This window comes from Heliangelus exortis, chromosome 13 (genome assembly GCF_036169615.1).
Source record: "Heliangelus exortis chromosome 13, bHelExo1.hap1, whole genome shotgun sequence".
Classification (NCBI taxonomy): domain Eukaryota; kingdom Metazoa; phylum Chordata; class Aves; order Apodiformes; family Trochilidae; genus Heliangelus; species Heliangelus exortis.
The window spans coordinates 16,061,464-16,077,677 of record NC_092434.1 but is presented as its reverse complement, the minus strand read 5'-3'; the positions used below and the strand labels follow the sequence as shown (position 1 = coordinate 16,077,677).

The 16,214-nt window shown below is 45.6% G+C and overlaps 1 protein-coding gene across 2 annotated transcripts in view; it reads right to left on the bottom strand.

Moving 5' to 3' along the window:
- Positions 1-16,214, bottom strand: part of NECAB2 (N-terminal EF-hand calcium binding protein 2) — a 65,336-nt gene that overhangs the window by 42,613 nt on the left and 6,509 nt on the right. The window contains exon 2 of one of the 2 annotated variants that reach the window (XM_071757032.1): positions 13,641-13,665. The exons of the other annotated variant lie outside the window; for it this stretch is intronic. Within the exon in view, the coding sequence (XP_071613133.1) occupies positions 13,641-13,665 (25 nt within the window). The remainder of the gene's footprint in view (positions 1-13,640; positions 13,666-16,214) is intronic. 2 annotated transcript variants of the gene reach the window in all.

Here is a 16,214-nt window from a genome sequence, read left to right as displayed (position 1 = left end):
AACCAAAAAAAAAAACAAATAAAGCCAAACCCAAACACATTTTTCTGCTCCAGCAAATTAAATCACATCTTTAATCACAACACTTCTGCAACCAGCTTTTAACAGAGCTGGCTTTGAGGAAAAGATCTATTGCTGTGTTTTCCACAATGCTCCACGTTGTAGAGAATGGAGAAAAAAGCACAAATGACAAAAGGTAAATTAAAACTACTAACACAGAATAAAATAACCTGCCACACCAAAGCACACACACCCTGCCTGCCCCATCCACCCACCCCCTGGGCACTGTTTTTATCAGCAGCTCAGGGTGCAGCAGAGCATCCCCCATGGTTCTGCTCTACCTGCTCCACTCCACATTTAATTGCAAAACCAGCCAAAGCCCATTAGCATCAAGAAAAAGTGAAGTACCAACCCAGGACTGGTTTCAAAACATTGTTCTCCCCCATCTCAGCATCACCCAGGTGGCCCCTTTCAGCTCTGCAATGGCTCTGGGGCTCTGCAATTCAGCCCAGCCCTCTTTAACTTGACTAAACTAAAATGAAATATAAAAAACCCAACACCACAGGCAAAGTACAAAGCCATTGGGAAAAATGCCCACAAGTTCTGAATCTGTTTTGTTGGGGTTTTTTTCCAGCTGAAAAGGGGTTCCTCTGGCTTCTCTTCTTAGAAAAAGCTTTCAAAGGAACATCTGAAAACCCCAGTCCCCACGTTTAATCCTAACATTTTCCCCTGAACACTGGCAACAACCTCTCAGTTTTTAATTTTGCTTTTCCAGAGCAAACCTGAATAAGTTTCCATTCACTGAGTTTCTAAGACATTGTGAAAAGAAGAGGGGGGAAAAAAAAAAAAAAAAACCCAACACAAACCTGGTCTAGTTTTTCACTGAAAATTGAGATCCACAAATGAATAAAAGGATAAGGGTGAGCACTGCACAGGGATGCTGGGGAAGGATTCCCCTCTCTCCCCCAGCCCAGCTGCAGCTCATTAAAATGCTTCTCCAGGATAGCAGGCTTCAGAGAAGCCTTTGTGAATTTTTAATGCCATCTGCTACTTAAGCTTTTGCTGAATCCCCATTTTCTCCAGGCCATCTCAGCAGCATCAGATGCAGCTACGAGACCTGCAGCAGCAGCTCAACAGCTTTCCCAGAGTCAGCAACAACTCAGGACCAGTCCAAGCTCCAAAACACAGCACTGTCTGCAGGCTCTGCCTCTCCAACCTCTGCTTTCTGCCCTTCTTCTGCCTTGAAGGTCTTCCAAAGCATGAAGGTGATGGCTGGAGAGCAGAGGGGGGGAAGGGATGGAGGCTGGAAAACCAATGCACTGTGCTGAACAAGAAGGAAAAAGGGAGTGTGGGCCATGAATGTCAAAATACTCAACTTGATTGGCATAAGGGCGAGGTGGGAACCACCTTCTGCTTTTGGCAGGGCCAAATTAACAGAAGAGAGCACACATGCCTCTGGCATGTAGGGTGATGCTCAAGAGTTTACACAATAAAACACTTCTCTTCCCCGAAGCTCTGGTAACAAAATGATTGAAATCCTTTGTAGTTAAAAAAAAAAAAAAAAATCCCACCCAAAACACAACAGTATCTAGATTGCAGAAAAGTGCCATCCCAGGTAATGTCATACAGGCTGCACATAGAAAACTCACATTGCTGACCTTTCTTTCTGAAAACTGGGGAGCCCTGAGGTGGGGAGTACAGCCTTGCTCCAGTCTGGTCAGGACTTGAAATGGGAACACAGAAAACCAAGAAACCAAGAAAGAAAAGCCAGGGGTGACTCTGTACAGAGATTTCACTTTGCATTGCCTGCCTGGCTTAAGGCAATGCTATTTCTTTGAAATACTCAGCATTACAGACTTTAACTAATAGAATACAAGATGTCAAGTCTGGCCCCTGATGATACCTCCTGTAATGCTCTATCAAACCCTCCTCACACGGTGGAGGTGATTTATCAGCAGAGATTGGACCCATCTGAAGCAACAAGCATCCTGGTGCAGCAGAAAGCTGATCCAAGAGCCTCAGCAAAGCAACAGCCTGGAGACATTTTCTGCCTCCCGGTGCTAACAGCTCAAATGTCACTGCCAAACCTGTCATGGAAAAGCTTGTCAGAAAGCAGACAAACGTTGCCACAGCCTCAGAGGAGCACAGCCCTCCCCAGGCTCTCCTTTGCCTGCAGAAAACCCACTAAATCTGCTGGCATTTCCAAACCCTCAGCACCAGCTGGATTTTTAGGCTGATTCAATACACGAAGTTATAGGTGAACTTAACAGGGTTTCTGAGCCACCCTCTGTCCTTTTTCACAAATGAGCGTGAAATGTTTGTGTCTTTGTTCCATACACAGCAAAGGACAAGAGAATAACCTCGGATACAAGGAACAAAACGTAGTCTTTGCAACAACTTCGCTGTTGGTGGAGATGAGGAGCTGTGGGGTAGAACACAGCATTTGCTGCTATCTAATTACAGAGAAAGTGGCTCCAAACCCCGACTGGGCTCTTGCAGAGTCAAAGGCATCCACAGATGATGGGTTCGGTGGTTTCCTACCTGCCCGAGTCCTGTGGGATGTTTGAGCTCCAGAACAACCCAGCTTCTGCTGCAAGATCGGCCTTGCACATGTCTGCACCCAGTGCTGCAATAGCAGAGCTTTGAGAAACCTTTAATCCTCCATCTTGTTTTACAAAAGGACCAAAATGCCCATAATTCAAAGGCTTAGCAGCCCCAACATCTAAGCATCGGTGCAAAGAAATAAACGCTGCAGGCTTAAAATGTGAACACCCAGACTGCAGAGGACAGGAGGGGGAAAAGCCCAATTTGTGCTGTACTGCAATGGCTCAGCCTGTTCTGTAGTGATTTATGAACATAAGACAACTGCTCTCGTTTACGTTGCCTTGGTTATTCAGGCTCCTGCTGTACCAATGCATTTGCTCCGTTCAGTGCGGGCTCTCAGGAAAATTCGCATGGGGGACGGGAGCAAGAGGCTGCGGGGACCCCCAGGGTGTTGATACTCAAAACTTGAAGGAAACTCTTGTTTCCTCAGCAGTTCTTTCCTCCGGCTGCCGGGATAAAGCAGGGACATGCCAGGTGCCCCAGGGGACACATCGCCCCATAGCCCCCGGCTCTGGGCAAGGCAGGGTTATCTCTGCTGTCTGATGCTGCTTTGGTCTGCAGAATTGCCCTCCCTCCCTTCTGTTTCCATCTGCTCTACCCAAAGCCACCCTCAACCCCCACGAGGTCTCTTTTCTCCCACTTCCCCCTCCTAGAGGGAGGAGAAATGGGGAAAATTTCGGGTCTCCTCCTTCATTTGGATGTTGCAAATCTGTCTTTTTAGGAAACATCTACCCAGACAATTAGGCAGCACCACCCCCGAAGGAGAAGGACACTCAAGCCAGTAAGGTAAATCGTTGATTGCATTTGCTTGAAGGGGGTCCCTCTCCCCTGGGCTGCTGACCTTTGAAATGTCAGGCTTTGAAAAGCAACAACTGGTTTTGAAAAGTTTTAAGAACCTGTTCTGCTGGAGCCACATTTGCAGACGATGCTTTGCAAGAACATTCCCCGCTGGTGGGTTTTCTTTTCCCCTCAGCTCCCCAGGAGCTCAGCATTTATCACCTCTCCGGCTAATGGGGCTCTTGTTATATCTAGTTTTATCGTTCCTTAGGATGTACAGACCTACTTTTGTAAGTTCTTTTAACTCTTTTTCCAGGTAAATGCCACAAAACCATGTTCCCCTCTAGTTTCCAACTCAGAAATCCCTTTTTGCAAGCTTCAAACTCTGCTGTTTTCCAACAACTCAGTTGTAGGATGCAGAGGAGAGGAAACAAGTCTGGTTCCTTACTTTGAAAAATACTAATGTTTAATTTTATTTTTTTTACCGTTTCATCTAAGCAAATACTTCCAACTATAATACACACTTATTTCCCCACTGTTTAACACATACCACGAGTACTGATTCATACCACTACCCCTCCAGTTACAAATGTGTCCCAGGATCATTTTGATTCTGCAGATTCAAGCCAACTGCAATACAGCCCGGGGACAGAAGTGCATCATCCCTCACCTGGTACTCCCAGACTCCAGCTGAAACCCAGCCCGACAAGCTGTGTCTTCTCATCCCTCAGTTTTTCCAGGCAGAAGCATTTCGAATTCCTGCGGGGTCCCTTCCTGCCCCTCCATCCCTCCTGCCCTCTTCCCCCATCCCCTGGAGGAGCTGTGGGAGTTGTCAAGTGCTGCCAGGCAAGAGCTGCGGGTGCTCCCGTTTATCTCCTGCAGAGCCCAAATAACCCTCTGTGCTCTGTTAGGAATTGCTAACCACTAAATAACATCGGATACTAACTCCTAACAGTATGTCTGTTACAGATTAAGAAAGCAAAAAGGGTATTATATTGTAATACTGTGTATTTACTATTAATGTAAATACCTCTATTTCAGTTAATCTTGCACTATCTGTCAATATCAATTCAAACTTTTTTTTTAAGAAGAGGGGAATAAGGTGTAAGGGAACAAAGAAGGCAAAGATGAGGAAGGAAAGCAGCCTTGCTTAACAGAATGTAGCATTTTCCAAAGCCAGCAAACCAGCTGGAAAAGTAACATCTCCCTGATGGACAGAAAATCCCTGGGAAAGGGAAGTAAGTCTCACTGTACTTATTTTTATTAGCAGACCATGTGCAAGACTGTGTCTTGGTGCTAGAGTAGCAGAGCAATATGGAACAGAACCACAAGGTTCCTAAAGAATGTGCAGGCTCTGCAGGCTCCTGGCATCAATTCTTTTGGCTTAAGGAAAAGAAATCTCATGTTTACTTGCCCAGCACCAGAAGCTCCTGAAAGCCATCCAAGCCTGACCACGATTGATGGCAGAGCCCCAAAACCCTTTCACAGTCTGAGTTTGGAAGCAGTGAGTAACAAGAGGCCTGAGACCACTGGTGCCAGGTCAGGCTGGGTCCCTCAGTGCCAGGATCTAATGAGGCAGAAACATGGCCCCAAGATCCAATTCCAGATCCAATCCCAAAGCCTGGGCTGAGCAGCTTCTTGAACCCAAGCCCAGCATGTTCCAACCCTCCACAGTTTTGCTGAGCAGGAACATGTCCAGAGCATCCTCCCTCACAGCTGAGCTCTGGCTGGGACTCAAGCAGGCACACAGCCAGGTTTCCCCCTCTGCACTGAGTCTGAAGCAGGGTCACTAAAGAGATATATCCACTCTAAAAAGAATTGTCAATTATTTCCACCTGTAAAACATTCTGAAAGCACTGCAGGCTTCTTCCAGAGTGACAGGCTATCTTCCCACAGAGCAGAAAATCACACATAAAACCAAAGACCCTTGGGCTTCTTCCTCTAATGTTTATAAGCATCAGTTTTCACTCTTAATACTAACACATCCTCCCAGGAAAAAATAGAAATAAAAATCACCTATTCCTGTCCTCCAGATTGTCCTTGCTGGGAGTTACAAATCTGCATGTATCACTGGTTTAGCTTCAGACATCTCTTTCCCTTTTGCAACTCAGTATGATCATCATTCCCTTCTCTCCAATGTATATTATCTGGTAGCCCATGGATTTTAAAAGGCCAAGAAACAGAATAGAAAGAAAGAGATACACATGATTTATAGATGTTCCTGGACAATTGCCTAACACAGGCTGTCAGAATGTATTTCCCACAATTGCCTGGCAGAAATCACTAGCAAATTACAAGGAATACTTGCAGTGTGTTTGTTCTGGATTCAATTTTTGCCTTATTTAAATTTAACAGCTAACAAAACAACTAACAAAACTTAACAAAGAAACGGGGAATAAAACTTAACAAAGTTAGAAACTGTTACCCTCATGTGCCCAGGTAAGGTTAGAAACAGAGACACAGAGAGAGAGAGAGATAAAGAAGAGATAGAGAAGATATCACCACCCTTGGATCCAGCATGATCTTGGTAGGAAGCTCAGGTCCTTGGATGATGGGCACACATCCAGCATTCCGAGTGTGCCTCTTTCATGCCTCCTGACCCCACCATTTCGGGGGGGCTTTGGCATATCTTGCAAAGCCAGGTGTTCCCTTGGACCCCTCCAGATGGGATGACATGACAATAACCCTTATTTTTATGCGTGTGCCCTCTCCAGGGGCTTTACCCGGGGCACACACAGGATGTCACTGCCTCCACAGGGTACAGCTTGCCTGTCACTGTCCCTTATGGAATAAGGACAGTGTCCTGCCTGTCAGGGTGGCATCAAACAGAGCTCCTCTTGCCAGGGCAGTGTTCAGCTTATCAGGATGGCCACTAAATGAGGGGCTGCTCTTTAGAATAGGGCCTTATTTAACAGGATGGTTACCCAAATGGGGGTCTCTCCTTGAGAGAACAGAGCCCAGATGGTTTATCAAATGAGGCCCCCACAGTGTCCACTTTGTCAGGGCAGCTGTTTTGAGGCAAATATTCTTTTTGTGATTCTACAAGAAGCAAAACAAATTCTAAAGAAACCTCAGCTCCTCGCTTGTGCTGCACACGGTGTGCACCAGACACCTTTACAGCTTTGTAGAAAAATACCCACATAAACAAATAAGCTCTGAAAGGGCACAAACAGCTGAGAATTGCCCTTTTAAAACAGTAAATAATGAAAATCAAACCCTGAATCAGTACTCCAAGCTCACAAGCATAAAGGGTGAACAGAAGTGTTGGGTACATCCAGTGACAGCCTGTAAAGCCTGGCCAATCTTTCACCATTTCTGCATTATCTCAAAATTCATCATCTGGTTGATAGGTTTGTTTATTATTTTGGTAACAGAATGTCCTGATGTGAACAGATGTCATCTCTTCAAAACTACATGCTGTGAACTTTGCAAGGACTTGGAAGGATAACTGCATATACAATAGGGAGAGCCAGAAAATTATACAGGAGTCTACATAGCTGAAAACAGATCCCAACTTTCTCCTGGTTAATAAATGTCATTACACAGCTTTATAAGGTGCTTTTTGATTGTGACATGAAAGCTAGACTATCTAAATGCAAATATGCAACTTATTTTTTAAAAAAACAAGATGAATACACTTAAATTGGTCATCTGGTCATGTAAGAGCCTACCAGATTTCTCCATACTTAGAAAACCTGATTCATCACTCCATTTCTCCACTTAGATGTGGGTGGCTGCTAATACTGGTTTTGTTATGCAAGTATTATAAATATTCTTATTAGAACTAGATTTAATTTGGACACACCAGCGAGATATGAATAGATCAAGGTTTCCCCTGTGTGTGAGGAGCAGGAGCCCCACAGAAGGTGATTACCCAGGTGTGGAAGGTTTTGATTAGTGGTAGCCCATGATGGTAGGTGCTGCAAGGCTCACAGTGAAAGTGTAATTTCAAAAGAGTCAGACATGGCTGTAGAAGGAAGAGCTGTGTGTGGAACTGGAGGTTTCTTAGGTGTTTGGGGTTTTTCCATCTGCTATGTCGTGATATATGGAGGTATCATGTATTAGTGACTCAAGCTCAGCCAGAGGCACTCCCAGGGTGAAAGGGAAAAAGGAAATATTTACACAGTGATCTTGGTCCAGTTGCTGTGAATTTGGGCTCTAAGCACATAGACAAATACCTGTCTCTTCCCACTCTGGGCTCACCAGAGGTGATCAAAGTAATTTTTCTAAGAGAGTGTTGGAAAGGGCAGGTGAGACTTGGAGTACCTCTTCTAGATGTGATAAATTCAAGGGAAAAGGGTAAGCTTTGGGGGCAGTTCTTGATGCAGAGGTCACAAGGAGAGCAGCAATAGGAAAGTGCTGAGTTGGACTTGTGATACTTATTCAATCCCTGGTCACTCTTTCTAGTGAAACACTGAATTTTTGGCACATTTTCTTTTGCATTTCTCTTCTTCCATGAGAGAGATCCAGAGGAATCACCTAACCTCCCATGCCCAGCAAGCCAGCACCCACAGATGGGGCAGACTGATGAGTATTCAATGAATGAGGTTTAGAAAGTATGGCAAAAACTCCAAACTAAACAAAAAGATTAAATCTGGGTTGGTTATACTCAACACACAGGAGCTGGGCAGTAACAGTGACTGCAGGTTTCGAGCTAATGAACCCCCACTTTTCAGGAAGAGACATTTCTATAAGGAATCAATAGCAATTAGGCTGTTCTGTCAAAATAAAACCATCTTAATCTTCCAGAGAGAATCCAGGGCTATTTAACTTATAAGTGATTAACAGCTTTCTAATGAGAGGATTAAAGTACTCAGTAGATAACTCAAATGATTGACAGCCCTGCTTCACCAGCCTAAAGGAAGATGCTTCCATTTTCCTGCCACATGGCAATTAAAGGATTAAGTATTGTTTACTGGGACTGGGAGGATTACAAGACAGTAGGTGGACTGATTAGCAGAGAAAGGAAAAACACTCCTACACAGAAGGAAAAGATGATTTTGAAAGCCTAGCAGCCAACCCCCTGCAAAGCATGGCTAGAGCTAGGGGAAATATTCACTGGCAGAAGGTCACGCCCCAGCCCTCCTCCCTTTTTTCCAGTTTATCCCTGTGTCTCCAATGTGCCCACCATTCCAAGGTGTGCTGCTCAGACCCTTTTCTGAGTTTATCACACATACAGTTGTAAATCCAGCTGCTTGGTATCACTGAGGGTAGAAGGGCTGGGAATTTGACTCCCATTAGAAACAAAACCCCACTTCTCTTGGGCAAGAGCACGAGACCTCTTAATGAGCAAGAGCTGCTTCATTAGAAGTCTCTCAGTACACGGAGGCACTGAAACAAATCACCTTGATAGAAAGGCTTGAGCATGGAAGGAACAATAATGCATTTTAGCATCCTGCACTGAGAACATCCAGTTCTACATGAATTAACAATTTATGCCAAGGAGCTTTGGAAGGCAGGGGAGGAGGGAGAAGCTCTTGAATTCACACAATCAGGCTCCATAGTTACCGTGGCTGAACCAGCCATGTTGCATTAACACAATATGTGCCATTTTTACCAGGCTTGGGGGGAGGGAGTGGGGAAGAGGGGAAAAAAAAAATAATAAAAATCAAGATTTTGAAAATATTTCCAAATTGATGACCTCTGGACTGCAGGAAGCTGCACACTGAGATGATTTCTTAAGCTTACAGTCCCCCCCTTTGTCTTTTAGGCCACCCTTTAATCGTCTGATCTCAGGATGGCAAACCTGAACCCAGCTGTTCTAGTTAAACCAGCCAAAAAGAGCTGAAGTTTTCTTCAGATTTTGCCCCACCCTGTAGAGCTCTTCTCCAGGTCTGTGAGAGGCTTTAGGACCATCAAGGAAGGCAAGAGCTGCTGGTCCTGGGATCGTCCCCCCAGTATGATACCACCACACAGCTCTGGGTAATGGTTCATCTCTGATGGTTAATTAAAATTAAATTTAGTTAATTAAATTTAATTAAAATTAATTAAAACCAGCTAAGGCCCTGCCAGACCAAAACCTCTGCAGGCATGGAGACAGAGGGAAATATTTTGAGGACCTGTGAGTTTGGTGTTTCCAGTGCTCAGTGCCCCTCCCTGGGATCCTGACAAACATCTCACTATGGATATTAAATACAAAGACATTACCTCTGGCTTTGGAAAGCTCTGAACCATGCTTTGTGTACCAAGGGAAATGCTCCTGCAGGTCACTGGCAGCAGCTGCTGGGAGCTGCAGGGAGCTGTGACCCCAAAAGAGCTGCAGAGGAACACCCTGCATTAATTATGTGACACAACCTGTACCAGGAGTTAAGCAACTATGACTGCCTGGTGAAGCTGTCCATCACAACTGGCAGATTTCTCAAGAAATAAACCAGCATTGGAAAAAATGCAGGGAAAGGCACTGCCAGATGAAGTCCTTTGAGATGACATCCCCAGGAGGGCAGGAACAGCCTCCTCAGCAGAACTGGAGGGCAGCTGAGGCTGACACATGCTCAGCCACCTCACTTTTCAGGATCCAGCAGAGGGATAGAGCTGCCACCTAAATCCAGACTGCTTTGTGACAGCCTGTCAGGCAGGACAGAACAAAGAGAAGGCAGCATCCTGTTGGTCTGGCAGCAATAGTCCTGTGGAGAGCACTGCTTTTTGTTCTCCAAACAATGAAGCTGTAGGTCACCTGCACTGTGAGCAATGAGAGCAGGAGCACAGATGGAGAGAACTCTTCAGAGAACTCTTCCTTCAGAGAACATTTGGCCTTTACTAACAGAGCCTCCAGTCCCCTCCTGCAGTTCCCATCTGGGGATGACAAATTTCATAAGAGCAAAAGGAGCCCCTATTACAAGAAAGACATGGACATGCTGGAATGTGGCCAGAGAAAGCCACAAGGATGACCAGAGGGCTGGAGCATCTCTTCTACAAAGACAGAGTTGGGGTTATTCAGCCTGGACAGGAAAAGGCTCCAAGGAGACCTTATTGTGGCCTTCCAGTATTTGAGGGGGGCTACAAGGAAGCTGGTGATGGACTTTTTAGGATGTCAGGTAGTGATAGGACTGGGAGGAATGGATTCAAACTAGAGGAGGGGAGACTCAGATTAGATGTTAGGAAGAAGTTCTTCACCAAGAGGGTGGTGAGACACTGGAACAAGTTGCCCAGAGAGGTGGTGGAAGCCCCATCCCTGGAAGTTTTTAAAGCCAGGCTGGACAGGGCTCTGAGCAACCTGATTTGGTGGGAAGTGTCCCTGTCCATGGCAGTGGGGTTGGAACTGGATGATCTTAAAGGTCCCTTCCAACCCTGAAAATTCTATGATTCTATGAAATCCAGCTAGCAGACAAAGTGGGCACCTTTTCAGCCTGTGCTCCAAACCTTTGGTTTCTTCCCCCTAGCAGTGACATCTCTCACTCTGAGCAGTTCAAACTCCTGCCCAACATCACCCTTGACAAGGAATCACCAACGTGACCACCAGACATTGGGGTAGGGCTTTTCTTGCTGGTACCTATTCATACTATCCCAAACTGCTTATGGGTTCCAAGACATCAGCCCATCACCTTTATATCCATTAAATATTAAGCATTGACACCTACCAGGTGGAAGACATGGTAATCACAATCCTTGTGAGTGAGTCTCACTTTGTGACCCAGAAGAGGTCCAGTTCTTCCTATCCATGCAAGCATCCCTGTTCTAAGCAGTAATTGGGATATTACTGGTTACCATGGAATAAAGATACTTAAACATCATCCAGAGGAATACCTATGGAGAGGTGAACCTTGGCTCCTGGCCCCTGGGAGGTTAAGTCTTCTGTGGGGACAGGAGCACCATGGAGCTGTGTTGGGGTGGCTGATGGACAGTCCAGGTCAGCTCTGGGGTATTAATTGCTGTTTCTTTGCTCAAATCTCTAATCCTTCTGCTTGGATAAGAATGACAGGGAAATGCTTTAAGCTGAACCTGAGCAGCTCCCTGTCTTCCTCTCCATGTGCTGTGGAGCAATCCCACCTCCTGTCTGCATGGTGGACCCCTTGCTCAAGGCTTGCAAGGGGAGGAACAGTCAGGGAGAAGACTGGGCAGGCTTTTCCCAGGGTGAGGGGCAGAGGGTGAAAATATCAGGTTTGCTCTTGCTGCTGGAAGTACCCTGCTTGGCCCTTACCTGTCACTCACACAAAATCCCAGTAGGAGTGTTTGCCCACCATTCCTAAGAGGAGCAGAAGGATACAAAACCAGGACCTTCAGGTGGGTTTCAACACAGGAAGGCAACCAGTCAGCAGAAATCACCCTCTTTCTAAAAGTCCATTGCCCTTCTCAGCAAGCCATCACCTCAGAGCAGATCACATGGAGCCCAAAGCCTCCTCATTTCCCTGTCACCACCCATCATGCCACACACCACAGGTCCATGGCTTGCTGCTGACACCTGCCAAACACATAGAATGAGTTGTCCCTGTGGTGAAGGAAAGTAGCACTAAAATTCAGCCCCCATAACCCTGCCACACAGTAAGACAACCAAAAAGGCAGCTTTGCCCTCTTGGCTGGGTTGGAAAGATGTGTCAGAGCATCCTGGCAGGCAGCAGCTCCTTCCATCATGTTATGGTGAGTGGAGAACAGCTCCCAGAGCAGCTTCTGAGCTGCTCCACTCACCCAGTCTAGAAAAGTCTTGTTACTGGAATAAGAGCCAAGACAGGACCTCTGTGCTTTGAGGTCTGATTCTTCAGCCCCATCACAGCCGTTGCAAATTTAATTCAAACTAAACCAAAAGTGCAGCATCATTTGGCAGAGCTCAAAAAGCAATCACTGGGGGGAAAAAAATGACATGAAAAACAGTGTGTTAAAGGGCATCCTTTCAAGCTGTGCTCAGCAGAGTAACATTTTGTCACTTGGAAAGAAAAATCATTGCTTCTTGGTTTCAGCTGCCCTACATAGAGGCTTGAATGGAAACTGGAAGCTGGCTGCAGCAGGAGGGAGGCCAAACACAGGCATAGCAAGGAGCAAATTTCACAGGCTGAAGCTTGGAGCGTTTTCAGCTTCAAACTGAGAGGAGAGTAACTAAGCCCAGTAACTCTGTATCCCCAGACTCTCCTGATGGACAACAAGTGAGGCTTCATTGCAAGTTGGCAGCCCTGGCACTTGGCATCATGAGGCAGGCACAGCAGCCAGCAGAAAGCAGGCAGGCAGCATCTCTCCCAGGCAGCATCTCTCCAATATTCCACCAGACAAAATTCCACCAGTGATGCAACAGTGAAGTGCTTGGGAGGATGTGAAGTGCAACAGTCCAGGTGTCAGTTGCCCCAAACCTGGTGGACCTCACCAAGCTGACTTCCACACTACATCTGCTCTATTTCAACCAAAGAAACAAAACCCTTTTCAAGGTGTCCTGCTTTGGGCCAGGATAAAGGGGATTTTCTGGCTTGTCCTTTTGCTTTCAGCTCAGTCTCTTGTAAGCAGCTGCACTGCTGAAATTAACAGCAAGTTTCTCAGGCAGGGGCTGCTCCTGGGACTGATAACTCCATGGTTATAGTTACAGCCAGAGCCTGGTGTGCAGAGCCAGGGACACTGCTCAGCTCTGAGGAACATTTTGCCCTCCAGAAGGAAGAAAGAGGCCCCACCTGCAGCCTCCTTTGGGGAGGAACAGACAAGAGAGATGCCAGAACTGACCAAACAGAGGATTCCATCCCATACACCTCATCCTCAGGATAAAGTTGAGGGATCAGGAGGGTCAAACCCCTTCCTGCTTCCCCTTCTTCCCCTCTCCCTGTTCCCTTCAGCATCCTGGGAGGATTCTGTCTGTTCCTCTGCCTGTGCTCCTGATCCATCCCAGCCTGGATCTGTGTGTTCCTGCCTCCAGCTCCCAACTGCTGCTGACCCCAGGATTCCAGCCTGGACTTTCCCAGGGCTGCCCTGCAGCCTCAGTGGGGATGTGAGAGTTATTGGGGGAAAGGGGAAGGAACCTGGGATCAATTTTCCTGTATATTTGTATAGATTTAGTAATTTTTCCTATTTATCATTACTGTTTCATTAAAGCTGTGTAGCTTAGTTTCCAACCCATAAGCTTCTCTCCCTTGTTCTCTCTCCTTTATCTGGGAGGGAAGGGGGATTCATGGGGAGCATCTGGCATTTGGTTTAATTGCTGGGCAGTGTTAAACCCTGACACAAGGTAAAATGTATCAGTGTCAAACCCAGTAAAGTGCAGGGCATTTAAAGTTAGATGTCACCATCAGGAAAAGCAGTAACACTGACAAACCTTCAGTGGAGAAATGTAAAATACGAATGCACAGACTTACCATTTTTGTCAGCTCTTCTGAAAATCTAGAATTGAAAAAGAGAGAGAAACATTTTTACTGTGTTTGACTTGAAAGGGTGAAGCCCCCAGCATCAGGACTGTGCTCTACCCCACACCATGGACAACCACCTTTGGGGAAGAGATCAACAAGTTTGGCATTGGGGTAACAAACAGAAAAGCAGCTAAATAGCAAACTAAAGGTAACACAAATAGAATGCAGCAGTTCCAGCACCCCCCTCACAGAGGAAAGGAAAGACAAGGATGCAACACAAGAAAAAAAACACCAAAAGCAAATCACCATTTAAAATAAAAAATAACCCTATAACAGCCACACAGCAAGCCCAGTCCATTTCTCTATCATAATATCTCTGAAACCAGATTTCATAGTTCTGCACTTCTGAAACAAATTGTTTACAATTTATATTTTTTTTAAACAGGTTTTCTGTGTGGGAAGGAGATTATATTTAGACTTAAAACTCCAGTGTGGAGGAATAGCCCACAGAGAGGCATCAGATAGTTCTTTTCAAAGCAAAAAAAAAAAAAAAAAAAAAAAAGCAATAATGCTTAGTACAGTAGTGCCAGAGAGAAAGACAGCAGAAACAACTTTTATTTCTCTGAATAGTCTCATCTCAGGATTAGTACCATGACACAATGCAATTAATAGCAAAAGGCTTCTGAAAGGGCTGAAATTTAGGCTCCTGCCAAAAATGGCTGCCAGCACAGGTTTGGCCACAAATTACAAAAATACAACATACTCATGAGCTGGGCAGCAAAAGAAAAACTTTATCATTGTCTCTTCAGACTTGACCCTTTTAATTTGAGCACAAGCAGAGCTTTTGGCTGTACAAAGACATTTCCCTGCAGAGGGAATAAAAGCACCAGCAGGACAGATCAGAGTCAGCCAAAAAAAATGGAATCTCTTATTTTCTAGGTCATAAAATCATTACCCAAAAAAAAAAAAAAAAAAAAAAAAAAAAAAAGCAGAAGAGAAACTACTGCACAAAACAAGAAACCCAAGAGACAAACTGAATTACAGCATGGGCTATTTATGTGACTATGGCTTACTTAAGAAACATTAATCATTCTTTTGCCCAAAGTTCTTCCTAGTCTGCATTAAGCAAAGTCAAAGCTGAACTTTCTGGCATAATTCAGAAGAGACAAACACCCTCTGCTTAAGCCAAACCCAAATGGTGGGAGTCACTGAACCCCAGCTTCAAGAGAGGGCCCTAAAACCCACTTGCTTTGTGGGCTGACCTTCATTTTTTAGTTCAATTAGAAGTTTGGGGTGGAAATCCTACCTCTGCATCCTTATGGCCTTCACTGAGGTTAAATATGAGTTTTGAAGGACTGGCCAACCATGGCTTATCTGTGAGAAGGAAGAATGAAACCAACCAGGGCCAGCAGGATCCCAGGATCCAGGGTGTGCAATATGCCCTGCCCAGAGTATGAAATATTCTTCTCTTCCTGGCTTGGACACCCCAATTCCTTCTTTCCATAAGCACCTCTAGATGAGGCATATTTTCTGGATGCTGGTCATTTCAGAGTTTGGTTTTTTTTTCATCATCACAGCCTTCTATTATCATTCCCAAACAGAGCAAAAAGGAGGTAAAATATAGCTTGAAGAAGGAGAAGGACTCAATCTGCTGCATGGACCCACCAAATGTGCAATGTAGTCTTGGAGCAAGGGTGGGGAGAGATAAGTTAAGAAATGTAAAAAAAAAAAAAAAATTGAAGTATTGATGCCAAACTTCCCCGAGTAAATTTTTTAGGGCTTTAACTTCCACAGTTGCACCTAGAATGTATGACTGTTTGTAAATGAGCAGGTTGATGGAAGATCAGCTCTCTTACCTCTTCTACAGAACAGAATTGTTTTGGTTTTATTGCTAATAAGCAAGATTTATTCTTTCAACTTAATTGGACCAGCTAAAGCTTGCACACACACACACACAACTTAATAACAGGACATCCAGGGGGAAAGCAATTTAAGCTAAAGTCATCTGTCAGCACAGGTAGGCAGCACATCAAGGTATGAACACTGGAAGGAGCATCAGGAGGCTGACAGCAGACAGAATACCCTTAGACATGCCTTGGCAAAGCTGCCAACATCCAGAAAAGGATTTACACTGCAGCCCACCACACACAACCCAGAGGTGCTCTCTGCTCATGTCTGGCATTGGGTGTTCTGCTGTGGGAAGGATGCAGTGGGCTCTGGAGAAGGGAAAGGTGTCAGGTCTGGTGATGGAAGGGGCTGGGCTGCCCCTCACACCTCAGTGCTGGGGTCCAAGGGAAAGGAAAGCTCCAAGCAGCTCCAGGAAGAAGGGGAGGTGAGCATGGATGCTGTGTCATGGGAAGCTGCAAAGCAGCTGCCCCCCAGCCCTTCTCAGCAGGGATGCAGTCACTCCAGCAGAGCTGTTTCTACAAAATCACCCAGACTGAAGGCAGCTTGGAGGTCAGAGAGAGTGGAGGTGATAAAATATCGATGGCAAAATGATTTAGCCTGCAAGACTCTCAGCAGCAATTGGCTTCCTGCACCTCCATCCTAGGCAGGACAGTCCCCAGCAGCCCAGGGCTTCAC